This window comes from Centroberyx affinis, unplaced genomic scaffold (assembly GCF_046629955.1).
Source record: "Centroberyx affinis isolate AG114_WGS23_722 - 3 ecotype Tasmania unplaced genomic scaffold, CSIRO-AGI_Caff_v1 ptg001801l_1, whole genome shotgun sequence".
In the NCBI taxonomy this organism is placed as follows: Eukaryota; Metazoa; Chordata; class Actinopteri; order Beryciformes; family Berycidae; genus Centroberyx; species Centroberyx affinis.
In genome coordinates this window covers 1-17731 of record NW_027280191.1, presented here as the reverse complement: position 1 = coordinate 17731, position 17731 = coordinate 1, and the positions used below count along the sequence as shown (strand labels likewise).

Here is a 17731-nt window from a genome sequence, read left to right as displayed (position 1 = left end):
ACGAGGCAGGAGGCGCTGTTTCGCGACGCAGTGCCATAAATGCATTACATGCGCCACAAACATAATCAACTAATCACAATTTTTTAAAGAAAGGCGGAAATTATTTAACCACGTATTTAGATCCTTATTCTGCTTCTATTTTTTGTACAATATGTCAACAACCAAAACCGACAGGAGGCATATTATATACATATAATTGCATGTTTTTTTTTATATAAATATATATATATATATAATTAGAAAATAGGCCCTATGCTGGTGCAGCAGAGCGGGCTGATATGTGAAGACACGAAGGGGGAGGGAGGGAGAAAAGCATAGAAGGAAGGAAGGAAGGAAGGAAGGAAGGAGGGGGAGAAACGGAGGAATTAATTATAACAGATTGGTTTGAGGGTGGCAGCGTGCGGGGGGAAAAAAACAAGCGTGTTGTTTATACATGATAAATTATATTATATTACCTTTTAATTAATGTGCGAATTTTAACTTAGGCGTCGGTTTATTGCGTGCTTTGTTTGTTTACATGTTTTATATGTCCGCGCGAGCAGAGAGGCCTTTATAGTGAAATTCGAAGGGAAACAGCATCTCGCAGCGGCGTCTCGAGCCAAGGCGTGGAAACAAGAGCGGTAGTTGACACTCATCCGGCCTGCTGTGAAGCCGGGAGCTGGAGTTTGAAGGTGCAGAGGACTCGCTATGGCGGTAAACTTGGACAAGGAAGCATACTACCGCCGGATCAAGCGATTATACGGCAACTGGAAGGTAAAGGGGGCGATATAAAGCGTGTAACCGAGGAAAGACGTCTGCTGTTTTTTGCTAAAAACGTGCAGAAAGTGGCTGGAGGATGCTGGCCGCTAGCCGCGTTTTTTTTGACGTGCGTGTTGACTTTGTTTTCAGCATGAGTGGTGATGTTTCCAGGCTGTATCCAGCTCCGACAATGAGCGGAAGGCCTCGGTTCACACACTCAGACTGGCTGTTTTTTTGTTCAGCATTTGCACGAAAACGCCATTTACACTGAAGGTGTTTCTAAAGAATACATTTTGCATTTCATAACACCGCTATCGTTGTAGCTAGACAGCTAGCTCGCTAAATTCAGTAGTCAATCAGCTACCTCATGTTAGCACACAGGACCAAGCAGCCTTATCTCATCCACCGCGTTAGCTAGCTGCTAGCTAGTTTACTACAAAGCTAACTTACTAGCCAAGTAGCTAATTGTGTAGTAAAGCAACGTCTCCTAGTTTTGTTACAAACGAATAAGTCGTAAGTAAGTACCCATAGAAATACAATTTGCCAGGTACACATCTGGATTTCTGGGCATGCTGTATAACCCGCTTATTATCGGGCTGTTTGCTGCCACTTTCTACTTGCTTAGTAGCAACTAGCAAGCTGGCTAGCCTCCTAATAACGCCAGCATCCTACTACATGTGCAGAGTGTCTGCAGGTGCTGAAAAATCTTTAAATAGTTCAAATTACATGATCTAAACTCGGGGCCACAACATGTTTTGAAAGGGATATAGCTTTGTAAGTCTTAACTTCAGTTTTAGAAGTCTTAAAATGTTGTTTCTTGGTGCTTTTTTCCGCTGATAATTCAGCCCAGTCACGCAGAGCTATGTTCTAATAAGTCTACAGTTGTTTCCACTTTCATGTGGAATTGGTGTTATATTTCATTCTTACTGGTATTTAAAACGTGTCAAATCCAACTTAATGAAACTTGCAGACGCCCTGATGTGCTGCAGGTTAATCCAGCATCAGGTGCTGATGTTGCTGGTGACAGGATGAGTTTTATACACCCATCACTGATGGCTAACTCTGAGAACTGACTTATAACACACAACTAGCCACCTGCCTTCCTCAGGATCAGCAATGTGACAAACTGAAACTAGCAGTCCTTATCTGTCATTCCCCCCCCCCAATAAACTACTATAGATCTAGTAGAAAAATAACTATGTTCTTGTAATTTGCCCATATACGCATAGCATTCAATTGCGAGTTAATCGTAATCTAAATTTCTTCTTTCCCCATTCTTTGTTTCCACAGAAAGCAGAGGATGAGTTCGGCAAAGTGGATGCCATTGTGGTGTCTGTTGGAGTGGACGAGGAAATCGTGTATGCCAAATCCACAGCCTTACAGGTACAGCATATCGCAGCCGGAGCTGTGTGATTATATCACTCAGGATGCCAAGCACAGGCCTTATGTTCAGGGAATGGATGATATGATCAGGAAGAAGGCAGGGAACGGCAGTCGCGCAGTAGAAACGGACCAGAATCTTAAACTAATTGATAGATGATGTGTTTCAGAGATTTGAATGTCATCTCTATGTACTTGCACTGTGTAGATGGGTGTAGGCAAGTCTCTCCCTCTTTGTCTGTCTGTCTGATTCATAAACCTGACTCTGTGGCCATGAGTTAGTGTTAGATTTCTATATTAAACTATACACCCAGATGCAGGAGATCACCCAGATCTGAATCAAAGGCTCATATTTCTGTCTTGTTTCTCAAATCAGTTCATTACATTTACTATAATCTTTTTTGTCTTATCTTGTGAATTGTCCTCAGACCTGGCTATTTGGCTACGAGTTGACAGACACCATCATGGTGTTCTGCGACACCAAGATCATCTTCCTGGCCAGCAAGAAGAAGGTGGAGTTCCTCAAACAGGTGGCCATCACCAAAGGCAACGAGAATGCCAACGGCGTCCCGCCCATCACCCTGCTCACCAGAGAAAAGGTAAGAGATGTGAAGATACTGAAGCACACAGAGAAATGTGAGATAGGCCAAATAAGCACACACTTCAATCAGCCACACCTACTTCCTCAATCTAGCGGTTCATTTGAATTTATTCAACTGTGTTTCGGTCACGTAAGTAAGATTTGATGCTTCTCCCTCAGTGGTTCATTCAGCAACATTGTGACCCCAGCTTGTCTTCGTCAGGCGGACTGGGTGAATGTTGCTGAATCAAACGCCATGGGAGCATCAATCCAGAGTGCAGATATCCATCTTCTGTTCCTTTGTCTTCATCACTTTTTGTATCCAGCACCTCATCCTTATTTTGGGTGTGCATGCATAAACTCGCTCCATGCTGAACGTTGACACATCATAGACATTTGAAACACACCATCCACATGCCATGACAATCCACACAAACTGTACTAGGGCTGCAAAATAAATTGTGTATAATCTTATATCACAATTTTAAGTTTCCACAATTAGTAACTGTAGATTATTGGCCTTTTTGGCAATCTGGAAACATTTAATTGCCGCAACAATTGACATAAAATAAATGTATCAAATCATCAAGACGAGTCATTGTGATTATGCTATTTTGTAAAACAATCAGGATTATTATTTTAGACATAAATTGTGTAGCCCTAGTATATACAGTATTAATTGTGGTCAATGGTCAATAAGATCTCTGGTTTATGATTATAGGCATAAAGTGCATGCACTATTAACTATTTAATATTCTAATGGCTGTAGGAATAGGTTTTTAAATCTGCTATGCCTGCAACTTGGAAATCTGAATTTGTCTTTGCGCTACCTTTGCATAGTAATTATATATATTCAGTTTATTGTGTGTTTTGCGCTATATGCAAGGACTTGTCCTTTCACCATGTACGTATGTACTGTGTTACTACGTACCGATGCTGCCAAGATGGGTTTCTGTGCATTTGTTTTAAACGGCCAATAAAGTGAATCGGACTCTTGAAAGAAACCGACACTCACACTGCTGCTGCCTCTTGTCACGTGTCTCTCAGAACGAAAGCAACAAGGCCAACTTTGACAAGATGATTGAGGCCATCAGAGGCAGCAAAGAAGGGAAAACGGTGGGAGTCTTCAGCAAGGACAAGTTCCCCGGGGAGTACATGAAGAGCTGGAACGACACCATCACCGCCGAGGGGCTGGAGAAGGTAAGACGCAATTCAGAATGTAAATTAAACCCGCAGTTGACATTAGGGCTACAACTAACGATTATTATGGTAATCGATTTGATGTGGCGATCAATCTAACGCAGCCCTAATTCACATGATGATGATGATGATTGTGCATTCATTCATAAAACCTGGAGAATGTCGGACGTTGAAGAATTGGAGAATCACGCTTTATTCCCCCGTCCCTCCATTACTTCTTCCATCCCTCCCCACTCCCTTCCCTTCTGCCCCGTCTCCCCACCCCCCCTCCAGGTGGACATCAGTGCGGTGGTCGCCTACACGATGGCGGTGAAGGAGGACGGGGAGCTGGCGCTGATGAAGAAGGCGGCGGCCGTCACCAGCGAGGTCTACTCCAAGTTCTTCAAGGAGCGAGTCATGGAGATCGTGGACGCAGACGAGGTGAGGAGGAGGAACACTGGATGAGGGTTCAGCCAGTACAGGTTGTTGAAACTGCTGGTAGGCGATATTTTGCATCACAATTCTATATCTTAAATTTTGCAGTGTTTTTTTTTCCCCCAGAAATGTATTCTTGTCAGGGTGGAAAAGCCTCTGAAACAGCATTTAGGCCATGGTGGGACACTAAAACTCTCCACTGAAACCCAGACTAATTTAAAAAATAGAATTTTATTTTTTTTGCGTTCAAAGGGTGACCCCCACCTATTCAATGGTAGGGGAAACTCAGGCATACATTACTGCGTTTTTAAAAGGATGAAGAATTAATTTAGAAAACACAGACAGAAAACACTACTAACCCATCAAAAAATAGAACCTACAAAGATCATTTTCATTACATTTCATTTTTTGACTTTATGTAGCTATGGAGGTGGATGACGTTGACTGGCCCGATATTTAATAAAGGCTCAGTATCGGCAAACCGATATATCAGTCTAGCCCTACACTGGATATTTACATCGCACATCATGGATTGTCCTTGGCGATGTCAGTCATGCCAAAGTATAAAACTGGGTTTGAATATTGATGGGACATGATTTTGTGAGTTTTAGTAAGAAATCAGAGAGGCAGTGCACATACCTGAAATGACTGAACCAATCCTCCAGGTTGTGTGGATGATAAATGACGGCATCAAATAGTTAATTATGAAAAATGTGTCTTATGTCACATCTAAACCTGCATCACTTTGCTTCCAGCAATTAACAGGTGCAATAAATTGAGCTTAATTTCAAAATGAGATGTCAGCCATTTTAAAAATGCACTGCCTACTCTCACCGCATTATTGCTGTCATGAAAGTAAAACACAATGGATTATAATTGATATTACCTGTGCTTGCAAATGGCAACATATTAGATATAATCAGCATTTTTGAAATATTGAGCAGTGAATATGGGGTAGCATTTTTTTTTTCTTTTAACAAAATGGATATAGTGCATGTTTGAATTGAACCCTTCAAGTGTAAATCCCTCTCCCTAATATTCCCGTCCCTTCTTCCCCCACCTAACAGAAAGTGCGCCACAGTAAGCTGGCGGAGTCGGTGGAGAAGGCGATAGAGGAGAAGAAGTACCTGGGTGGTGCGGACCCGTCCACGGTGGAGATGTGTTACCCCCCCATCATCCAGAGCGGGGGAAACTACAGCCTCAAGTTCAGCGTCGTCAGGTAGTCCTCATCTTTGTTGAGATGGCGTGTGATGTTTTGATCCCCTTTGGTTAATGTGAAAGCTGTTGGTTATTTACAGAGAAAATGCTATTTAAATATAGTTAACATTGTTGCTTTTGCCCTTGTGTTCATACAACAAACCTGCAGTGAAACCTACTTTCAGTTCAGTCAATTAACCATTTGAATTTTAAACTTGAATTCAAATGTTAAACCTTTTTGACGTGAGATTTTCTCATAAGATAAAACTGAGATTGAATGTTCAGTCGTTACCAAATGTTTTGCAGTTTCTGTTTATATTTTGAATCGACTGAATTCGCCCCACACCTGCAACTGACTAAATCGATCCCTAATCACGATGTGTTCCTGCTGCCCGATGCTGGTGTCATATTTTACTAAAAATTGGTACAACCAGAGGAAAATTTCAGTTTCTTTTGATCATTAATTTAACTGACCATATCCCATCTCTACACCAGCGATAAGAACCACATGCACTTCGGTGCCATCACGTGTGCCATGGGGATCCGCTACAAGTCCTACTGCTCCAACCTGGTGCGCACCCTGATGGTCGACCCCCCGCAGGAGATGCAGGACAACTACAACTTCCTGCTGCAGGTGGAAGAGGAGCTGCTCAAACAGCTCAAACACGGTGGGTTCAGGCGCGTCGCTGGGAGTGGGAGCGTTGGCTTTTGTTGACGCTCGGATGGCAAAAATGAGAGTGTGGGGGTGGTGTGTGTGTGTTCAGCTACTCGTATCAAAAGATGCTGTATGTTTTTAAACCCGTTCCAAAGCTGTCAAGAGGGATGTCAGAGGCTTACATTTTGCGTCCAAATAAGGCCAAACATCTAGCAAAATTCTGTTCAGTCTTGGCATTAATGGGGAGCCAGGCTTTGCAGCAGAGGCCAGCATTTTTATGTCTTTCTAAAGCGATAATGAGTGACATTTTATATAAATAAAAATCAATTTTGCTACTCTATTGTCGATTGATATAACACAACAGTGATTGAACCTACTCAGTTCATGAAAGCTTTGAAGTTGCTATTCTGAACACCCGGTGTCTGGTAGCTCTTTCCCGGGAAAAATCCTCTGGTGGACAGGAAGTGATGCGTTTTGTTTTTGTAGCGGCACCAGTTTGATTGGAATAAATAGAAGAAGAACTGAGTGGTTGGCATGAGCAGCGATGGCTGAACAGACAAAGAAAAGAGCGACACCTGAAACTCAAGAACAGTGCAGAAACACCACAGCAATGAGCGCTTAGCAACAAAGATGTCATCAAAATAAAAACGAGGATTTTGCATATTACTTCTCCAAATACCCTTAAACCATCTTGAACCTATTTATATATGTGTGTGTGTAACCAGTTTCTGTCTCATTCACAGGAGTAAAGATCTGTGACGCCTACACCGCTGTTCTGGAGTACGTTAAGAAGGAGAAGTCAGACCTTGCAGCCAAACTCACCAAGAACCTTGGGTAAAATGCACACACACACCCTCTACTCTTTGTACTCACACACACATTCACATCCACACTCTCTTGTCTCATATCTTCATTTTGCTTTGTCCTTTTTGTAGTTTTGCCATGGGAATTGAGTTCAGAGAAGGCTCCTTGGTTTTGAACGGTAAAAACCAGTACAAATTGAAAAAAGGTGAGAACATAATCATTTATTTGACGTTGCATAGGCTTGTTGGCGACATTACGTTACAAATAACATTCAGTATTGTGTTCTACAATGCTGTTTGTACTTGCATTATGCTGATAAAGGGGAATTCAAATTTAACTCATTCAAATGCCAAAATTGACATTTAGGTTGTTGGTGTAAAAGTAGAAGTTTGCCTAAATGTTGTGAAGATAATTTCAATTTTATGAAAGAATATCTTGGGGAAATTTCAAGATTTGCTTTTGCAGAACCACAATCTATAAATCTCTAAAGATGAACAATAATCATAACCAGAGTTAAAGTGTGTGTGTCTCTCTACCAGGCATGGTGTTGAGTATCAGTCTGGGCTTTGCTGACCTGGTGAACAAAGAGGGGAAGAAGGAGGAGCAGAAAAAATACGCCCTGTTCATCGGAGACACGGTACAGATCAATGAGGTGAGATGCACGTTTACTGCCGAGGCTCCCAGGTGTGACTGAATGAATGAATGTATGTTGAAGTATGTTTTTGCGTGGTTAAAAAAAGGATTTCCCTGACATTGTGTTGTGATCAGGGTTCCCAGGGGCCTTGAAAGTCCTTGAAAGTTTGAGAATTTGAGAAAAAAATTAGTGGATGGCCTAAAAGTATTTGATTTTTTTTTTTTTTATTAAATCATCAATACGCCTCAGCTCTCTGGTATCAACACTTCACATCCCGAGGAAAACCAAGAGATGTATATTTTTGTTCATATGGGAGCAGAAGTCAAGAAGTCCTGGTGAAATCAGACATTTTAAAACTGAACTGACAAGATATTGAATAAAAAAATGGGAAAACATGCCAATTTTATGTCCTTGAATTTCCCCAAACAAGTCCAGAATATAATTTTACATTTCAGGCTCCTATCCAGTGTCTCTTTAAATGAGTGCAACAGTGCGAGAAACTGTAGTACGGAGTCCAATAGTCAAAGCCACAACGCCCAGATCTTCAAAAGTCTTGAGGCAATGCATTACTGGAAATGGTGCGGTGTAGACACCCAAACATATTAATAACAAACCTGAAATTTCTGTGTTTTTGTAACAGGAGGAAGCTGCCACGATACTCACACCAGTCAAGAAGAAGATCAAGAATGTGGGAATATTCCTGAAGGTAACTGTCTTTGCTTGGCATTTAAATTTTTCTTGTCTTTGTTTGCTGCTTCTGTTCATTTACTGGTCTGTCTCTCTTCTTTCTCTGGTTTTTATCATCATATTGCATGTATTTTTTTTTTTTATTTTTTTTTATCGCTTTAATCACTTCAAACAACCGAAGTGTGTTGTCTTTGGGTTGCTTGGTTCTTTTCACCTTTCAAATAACTAGAATACTCATGTCCTAATGGCCGCACTTTAGTGGTTTCATGTTGATTTATTTATGTCCTTTTTTACAATATTTACAGTATTTCGTCTAACCTACCATGTCATCTTTACATCATGAGGCCCACAACAGGGGGAAAAGCATCTGAATTAATTGTGGCGTCTTCAATTTTATTTATGATTAACATGTTTTTAAAGTTTAAAAATTCAATCGTCATGGTCATTTCGGCTTATGAACATGGTTCAACTGGCTTAACATGAAATTACTGAAACTTATTGTGTGTGGTGTTTTTGCAGAATGATGATGAGGAGGATGAAGAGGAAGATGCAGATGACGCTGAGGAGCTACTGGGCAAGGGAGCGCGTGGTGCAGCTCTGCTGGCAGACAGAACCAGGGTAAGAGAGTGTGTGTGTGTGTGTGTGTGTTTATGTACCTCTTTTGTCAGAGCGGTAAAGGAATATCGACCATCAATCCAAATGTTGATAAATTAAGAGTGTGGCCGTCAGTGTTTGTTTATTCTGCCAGCCACTTTGACAGGTAAATATTGTTTGGGAGATCGTTTCCTCTCTCAAAATCTAGTTGGCAAAACTGGGACAGTTGTGAAAATGGCTGGAAAGACTTGGAATCAACCAGCCGGTGGAAAAATAATTAGTTTCTGTTTGTTTGTGTGAGTTATGTGTGTGTTTGTCTGTCCATCTACAGCTGTGTAATACATGTGTGTATTGGGTATCCATGTAGTGTGTTTCAACCTTTTTAAAATCTTGCGAATCCAACACGTGTTTTTTTTTAATTGTTCAGAATGAGATGACAGCGGAGGAAAAGAGGCGGGCTCATCAAAAGGAGCTGGCCAATCAGGTGAACGAAGACGCCAAGCGCCGTCTGACGGAGCAGAAAGGAGAGCAGCAGATCCAGAAGTGAGTGGTGGAGGAGAGAAGGGGCAGGTGGAGGAGTAAAAGGGAGGGAGAGGGGAGTAGAAATTATGAAATGAGAAATTGGGGTTCATAGAAATTTGATAACGGTTCCTAGATGTAGTATCCCAGCTTTGTTGTTTTGGTGCGGTACATCAAGAGCAAAAAAAAAGGTCACATTAAAGTATTTGAAAGTTAATTTACTTTGGGTTAGGGTTATCTGAATCATCCTGATTTGGTAAACTCCACCTCTCCTTATACTGTAAGGCAGGTTAAAACAAATGCTGAGGATCCTTGGCAAATACTGTTGGTATCAATATTTCTATATATGTAAATGATAAAATACGTGCCCAAGCATTTAATAAATGAAACATGAAGCGTGCGGTAAGCGACAGAGCCTTGTCTTCCCACATGTAATTAAGAATCTGATCGTTAATTACTTTCTCTCCATCTCTCCCTCCCTCCGCCCCAGGGCCAGAAAATCCAACGTTTCCTATAAGAACATGTCGCAGATGCCCAGAGAAAAAGACATCAGGGACATGAAGATCTTCATCGACAAGAAGTACGAGACCGTCGTCATGCCCGTCTTTGGCATTGCCACACCTTTCCACATCGCCACCATCAAGGTACACTCCTATCTGATGTTCCTTTCGCAGTCGCAGCCTTAACTGGATCCCAGTTACTTAGCACCAGTTAGAAGTTAATCTGTTGATTTGTGTGTCCACGTAGTCCCCCTGAGATTAACTTTCTCTTTTCTGAGGAAGACCTGGCTAAGAAAGCAGCATTAATCTCTGTTAATCAGCATATAAAACATAAAAACTGCAGACAAACCGCATGCAACAATGTATAAAGGCAAAATACCATCAAAACCACATAAATAAAAGCAAACTGATTAACTGTATTATGCAATGAGAGCGAGTAAGGCATCAACTACCAAAACAATAAAATCTACTTTTTTAAACGTTTCCTTGTCTGCTTAATTTTTACTTCTGCCTTTTTACAAAGTTTTCCAGTGTCTCCCAAATTTTCTTTTGTAGTTAATTCTCTTCATCAGTGCAGTGGAAGTTATTGATAATAGCCGATTTACAACCTTAACCTAACCCATGCACATATTTACATCCTAGGGTTTTTTTGTCCCTATAGTTTAATATATTCATTAACCTCTTTTTCTTTTTTCTTTCATTTTCTCTATTTCTACGTTTCTCTTTGCATTTCCTCTTTTTCTTCTCCTGTGCAGAACATCAGTATGTCTGTAGAGGGAGACTACACCTACCTGAGGATCAACTTCTACGTCCCCGGCAGCTCGCTGGGACGCCACGAGGGAAACATCTTCCCCAACCCCGACGCCACCTTCGTCAAAGAAATGTGAGTGAATGTGACAGCTCTACATCAGATCAGATTTAATGTATTGGCAAGACTGATGGAGAATGGAGGCTTATCCTTGAATACAGTAGTAGTGCAATAAGGGACAGTTTATACTGTGGAGTGTTAGAGTTGTCAAAGCTCATAAATTTCACTTTTTTCATGACCAATTATATTGTTTATTTTTCAGTAATTTTGCTGGTGTCATACATTTTATAGTAATAAATTACTTAGAAGTTAGAAAATTGGCCATTTTTATTTCTGCCTGCTGGTCTAATGGAAATATTTTGGGGGCAAGTAGAACTCTGACCTACTGGCCCAACCGGGATAGTAGAAAAAATTCTTTCAAAATGATTCAGAGGTGGGGGTTTTTAAAACTTTGCAAGTGTACTTGGACTTTTTATTTTTTATTATTATTCCAGCTGTTTTCAATCCTGTGCCATTGCGACCTAAGAGTCTGCAGGTGATTTCACTGATTAACACAGCTGCAACCAGGGAGAACGGAACTAATGAGTGAAATTAGCTGCTGTGGTGTTTTGGTTGGAATGAAAAAATGCAGACTCTTGGGTCATGATGGCACATGACTGAAAACCACTGTTTGATTCTAACTGGCATTAAATGGTCCAAGTTTTAACTTGTTGAAGCCTGCAATCACCCCCGAAGCATGTAAACTGTTGAGTCCATTCCATCTCCTTATCTGACTCGTGATCACACACTCGTGATTTACAACTCCGTCAACCCCCCCCCCCTCCCTTTCAGCACGTACCGGGCGTCGAACCTGAAGGCCCCCGGCGACCCGTCGGTGCCCTCCACCAACCTGCAGAACGCCTTCCGCATCATCAAGGAGGTACAGAAGCGCTACAAGACGCGGGAGGCGGAGGAGAAGGAGAAGGAGGGCATCGTCAAGCAAGACTCGCTGGTCATCAACCTCAACCGCAGCAACCCCAAGCTCAAAGACCTCTACATCAGACCCAACATCGCCCAGAAGAGGATGCAGGGCTCGTTGGAGGCACACACCAATGGTGAGGGAGGAGAAATGCTGATGTGATGCTTCTCTTTTCAGTTTGCCTCCCATTCCACAGGGAGGTCAGAGGTCAGCTGCAGAACAGTCCCCACTAATGAATGAAGCAAGGGGAAGGATAGTCTCGCAAGGCCAGATCCACCATTTTCCCCAAATCGCGCTTTGGGTCTGGGAAATACCGCTTTTTCTCACAGTCAGTGCTTCCTGGTTGACTGCGAGACTTCTGCACTCATATTTGCCGCTATATTAAACTTCCCAGTGGGCAGAAGAAAATTCCAGTTGAGTCTATTAAAATGGAGATGTCAGTTTTAGGCACTGTCATGCTCAATTTTTTGCTAACATCATACAGAGGCGAAGCCTTTACAGAAGCCGTTTACAGGAGTTGGTTCAAGGGAGGGATGTGTTTGCATTCCTGCCAACAGGCTACAGAAGCTCCTGGGCACCATTCTGATTGGTCATCCGTTTCCTTTGCTTTCTCGGCCCCTTTTGTGTGAAACTGGTAGAGATATTTAACAGGGTTTCATGCTTGCATATGAAACCCTTGGTAGAGTTTGGGGGGGAAGGAGGGATGGGTAGGAGATAGACAGAGCAAGTGGAGGAGTATTGTGAAAGGAAAAGGTTGTAGAGATTTGGGGGAGTTGGAAACCAACATGGAAGGGTTAGGAGAGATTAAAATGAAGCAGGGATAGGGCAAGAGAATTTGTAAGCTTTATTTTAATCAGCCAGTTCAAGTAAAAAGAGATTTCAGCCTGGTAGAGGGAATGAGAAGTTATGAGTTTACAAATCCAACTTAACGAAGAGCTAAGGGTGGGATGAGATTCCAGAAACTTGATACTATTTTTATTAACCGCAAATACTGAAAGCTCTCTCTCTCTCTCTCTCTCGTCTCACCGGCCAGGTTTCCGCTTCACGTCGGTCCGCGGTGACAAAGTGGACATTCTCTACAACAACATCAAACACTCCATCTTCCAGCCGTGCGACGGGGAGATGATCATCGTACTGCACTTCCACCTCAAGGTGCGTGTTTGGTTTGGCAGTCCATCTGTCGTAAAAATAAAAACAAAAAAGCCTGCTACAGTACATGTTACAAACACACAGGATCTCATTTAACTTTCCCTTTTGCTCATTCATTTTGTGAACATTCATTTATTTGAATACGATACGAATCAAATAAAAAACCCCAAAAGAAGCCATTTTATGTAAGATTGACATCAAAATAAAAATGGAAGAGACAATTAAGAAAAAAAAATGAACGACTGGTGGTGAGCTTGTACCTGTAAACATTTTTACAAAGAACATTTTACTTGAATTCATCAGTTAGTAGTCCAAAAAGATAAATGAGTGGATGAAGAATGATAAAGATAATCCTTCCTCAAAAATGTTAATTGTTTTGGCTTTTAATGTGAAATAGCGTAAAGATTCTTCCAGAACCAGTTTAACTTGAATGTCAGCGGTCTATTTTTTTTTTTTTCCAAGATGTTAGTGTCGCGTTTTTTTGTTTGTTTTTCAACTGGTGAATATTTAATTTTTGGCCCCTACTCTCCGGTCCAGAACGCCATCATGTTCGGTAAGAAGCGGCACACGGACGTCCAGTTCTACACGGAGGTCGGGGAGATCACCACGGACTTGGGCAAGCATCAACACATGCACGACCGCGACGACCTGTACGCCGAGCAGATGGAGCGGGAGATGAGGCACAAGCTCAAGTCCGCCTTCAAGAACTTCATCGAGAAGGTGGAGACGCTGACTAAAGAGGAGCTGGAGTTCGAGGTCCCCTTCAGAGACCTGGGGTGAGTCGAACCGGCTTCATTCACAAAGTGCTTTTTAATAAAACAGTCTGCCGCATTAAAAGACACGAATACAGCTGGCGATAAGAGGGGGAAGTGAGAAAGAACAGGTGTATTTGTGGTGGCACCTTCTTATATTAGAAGATGGAAAGAAGAGCTTATACGGAGCTGGAATCAACGGCACTTTTGGAATGATTCTCACACTTAACAATTTCTAACATTTTTCTAAAGTAAAAATAACTGAAGGCGCACACATCCAAGTCCACACAGGTGCCGGATTAATGAAAAAGACATTGGAAAAAAGTCCACACACTGCACTGATACCATGAACTAATGGACTTAACAGGCATTATGGCTCGAAATGTCACATTAAGTTGGTAAATAAATTAGTTCATGGGATCAGTGCAGTGCGTGGCCTCGTATTTTTTCAGTGTTTTTCTAATGACCATACATAGTTTGACTAAATCAAACAGACTCATGGTTTTGATTGCAGAATTGTTAGCAGTTTATACCAAACCCCTCAGTGTATATGGGGATCTGCGCTGACGTGGCTAAGGCTGTTCAGTCAGAAGCGGCTTATGATGTGATGTTGATTTAGTCTTCCTATAGGAGGTGCAGACCTCAGCTGAGATGAATGGAGAAAAGGGAGGCTATCATGTGAGGGTGAAGGAGGTGATAACAGTTCAAAGTTAACTTTATAGGCCGAAGAGGAATGGTGGTGTTAACGCTGAGGAAGAGATGTGAAAAATAGGATGGGGGAAAATTACTTTATTAATTATCTTATTAATTAACTGGCCATGATGGTTTGTAGTTTCCAAAATTTGCTGGCCTCTCGATATAGAAAATATATATAAATTGCTTATAAATTACCTGGTGAAGTTGCTGGTAGAGTAGACAAATTTAGACAAATGGCTCCCATTAATTTCCCACACTGGTGAAAAGCATTCCCTGAAGGTTTGATTTGGCTGTGCATCTCGTTTCCAGGTTCCAGGGCGCCCCCTACAGGAGTACCTGCCTCCTACAACCCACATCCAGTTCCCTTGTCAATGTTACTGAATGGGTGAGTGACTCCACTGCATCATCTATTAACTGTTGCAGCACAGTGCCTACTGAGTATTTACCAGTCATTATACCTGACATTTATGTACAGGATTCAACTTGGAAACCTCCAGAAGTTTGAAAAGGCCTGGAAAGTTATGGGGAAAATGTTACACATCTAAAAAAGTGATTGATGTCAAGCTGCTGGGACATCTAGTCAGAGTTTTTAGGAGCACTAACACAAAATTATGAATTTCCTGATTACATAACTGCCCAGAAGTTATTGCAGTGCCAATGCAACATAGGCATTGGAAAATAATGTTCATGGAAATTGCACTAAATGCCTTGTAATAGTTTTGGAATAGTCATGGAAGTTGGTCCCTCCCCCTCCCTAGCCGCCATTTGTGGTGACTCTGGACGAGGTGGAGCTGGTCCACTTTGAGCGTGTGCAGTTCCACCTGAAGAACTTCGACGTGGTCATCGTCTACAAGGACTACAACAAGAAGGTCACCATGATCAACGCCGTGCCCGTCAACTCGCTCGACCCCATCAAGGAGTGGCTCAAGTAAGGCCCGACGGACATGACGGCATGGCTAAGGGAATGCATGTCTAGTAAATTGGTTAATTAACTTGGTTGCTACATTAGTTATTTGGATTTAAATGAGTTAATTGCCCTAATTAATCAATCTGGTCAACAAAGTGTGTCAAAGTAATTTGTTGCTGCTCTTGTTTCTATGCTTTACAAATCTGAACTCGGGTACTATACTGGTTTCTTTTTTGTCCTCCAGTTCTTGTGACATCAAATACACAGAGGGAGTCCAGTCTCTGAACTGGACCAAGATCATGAAGACCATTGTTGACGATCCAGAGGGCTTTTTCGAGCAGGGAGGCTGGTCCTTCTTGGACCCGGAGAGTGAGGTAGGCACAGCACAGCGGGCACGCCACTGCAGGTTTCTACAGTGGTGGAAAGACTGTAGAATTTTTGTTTTTGTCAATTTCTTTAACTAATTGAGCTCAAAGTTATTGTGCTTGTTACTGTGCCTTAGAAACAGATTTGGGTTGGAAAAGGAAAATATCTCACATTTTCTTCCCTGCCAAGAACCTTGGCAGGGATTGCTGTGTGTTTGTGATCACATCTGTCTCACTCTCTCTTGCTCCGCCTGTAATCCTCTCTCAGGGAGAGGGTGCAGAGGAGGACTCGGAGTCAGAAATGGAGGACGAGACGTTCAACCCCTCTGCAGAAGAGGATGAGGAGGAAGAGGAAGACAGTGACGAAGACTACGACTCGGAGACGGAGGACTCTGGTACGTCTCAGAAGAGTTGTTTTTTTTTTACTATTTGACGCTGTGACACACACTCATATCAACCAGACCAGGGTCGAATAGTAATATTTCTTGGCATTTGTTTAGCGCTGGTTGAGTCCTAGACGAGTCTGGGTTTACTAAAGGACAATTCGCATGGTGTCAGGTTCTCAATCAAGAGAGAAGTATACTAACTGACTTGCAAATACTTGCCTGTGACTGTCTAAATATTTTGGGACGTAATGTTTTGTCTAGTGTGGCAAAACTCAACCCATCTGGTATCAAACCAGAAAAAAGTATTTGCAATTAAGATATGACCCAACTCAGCATTAAAGCACAGTCCCTAATGTCTCCTAGGGGTGCTTGTGTTTCTTAGAGTTAGGGACACAAGATCCGATATATTAAGTATCTGAATCGGAGCCAACACAGGCGAATTTTGGAGTATTGGCTACAGTTTGTTTGATGAACTTCCGATCCATTTATGAGTATATTTATTTAATGAATTTTAACCCCTCTGGTCCATTTTCAATGAGAGATTGGTATCTTATCAGATGTGTCACAAATACCTCCTCTCTTGCTCGCGCTCTCACACACACACACACACACACACACACACACACACACACACACACACACACACACACACACACACACACACACACACACACACAGTTCCTAATGTCTCCTGTGTGTTGTTTTGTTCTGTTAGACTACAGTGCGTCGCTGGGCAGCGAGGAGGAGAGCGGCAAAGACTGGGACGAGCTGGAGGAAGAAGCCAGGAAAGGTCTGTATCTGGAACTGGCGTAGGATTCAAATCAAATTATCGAAAACTGTATGTTGCAGTGTTGTGTGCATTTACAAAGTCAGTTGAGGCTGTGTACAACCTCAACTCATTAGCCCAATTCGCACAGGATCTGGTCTGGATGTGAAGGGATTTGTAATACTTGAGTTCATCTGTGGTTTTATTCCTGTACGAACTTACCATGTCTGTAAATTGTAAAGTAAACATTCCAGTGCAAATTACCTACCGTATTTTGGTGAAGACAAAGGAGCCTCTGATAATACTAATCACATGCAAAACAAACTCTAATAATTTAATTTCAGAAGTAATTTGATTTTAATGTGATGTTTCCATCTTCCTCTTGTTGCCGTTTTGGCTCTGCTACAATTAAAACATGAGAAAAGCCATGAAAAATATTGGACAGCAGATTTTTGCAATTTTTTTCTTTTTCATGGCTTTTCCATCTTCCTCCTGTCATGGAAAGCTGAGGCAGTAGTGGAATCAAGAGTGGAAAGTTTTGAATGCATTTTTGGCACAAACTTCAGGTTTTGCTTTGCTAAATCAGACGGTGACAAATTGTAAAATCATGACCTCAAACAGTTTTATCCGGAGCATCGTTCATTTCAGCAAATTTCATTTTCCCTTGCAAATGCATCCCATGTGGACAGGGCTTTCGTCAAAGACAGTAGAGGTTGTGCACTTAACTATACAAGTGCAAGTCCGTTGGCTGTTTAAAGAAAGTGGTAACTTGGGCTGCAGCTAACGATTATTTTCATTATCAATGAATCTGTTTTTGGTTTTTTTGATTAATTATTTAGTCTATGAAATGCCAAAAATGACAAAAGCCCATCACAAGTTGCCAGAGCCCAAAATGATGTCTTTAAATTAAATTTAAGTAAATTTCTTACTTAGTCTGACCAGCAGCCAAAAAAACCCAAAGTATTAATTTTATGATAAGAAATGGAGAAAAGCAGCAAATCTTGGCATAACCAGCACAAGTTTGGTATTTTTACTTCATAAA

The 17731-nt window shown here is 41.7% G+C and overlaps 1 protein-coding gene across 1 annotated transcript; it reads left to right on the top strand.

Moving 5' to 3' along the window:
- Positions 1–494: 494 nt before the first annotated feature.
- Positions 495–16713, top strand: LOC139652461 (FACT complex subunit SPT16; the record flags this gene model as incomplete). The annotated part of the gene is made up of 23 exons (XM_071529547.1): positions 495–753; positions 2029–2121; positions 2547–2717; positions 3746–3898; positions 4172–4318; positions 5380–5531; positions 6005–6177; positions 6908–6998; positions 7100–7173; positions 7508–7620; positions 8243–8308; positions 8809–8907; positions 9311–9426; positions 9893–10046; positions 10658–10785; positions 11542–11804; positions 12702–12820; positions 13355–13593; positions 14575–14650; positions 15024–15193; positions 15417–15546; positions 15806–15932; positions 16639–16713. Coding segments are annotated over exons 1-23 (2995 nt in total), but the record flags the coding sequence as incomplete, so codon positions are not given.
- Between the last annotated feature and the right edge of the window lie 1018 nt (positions 16714–17731).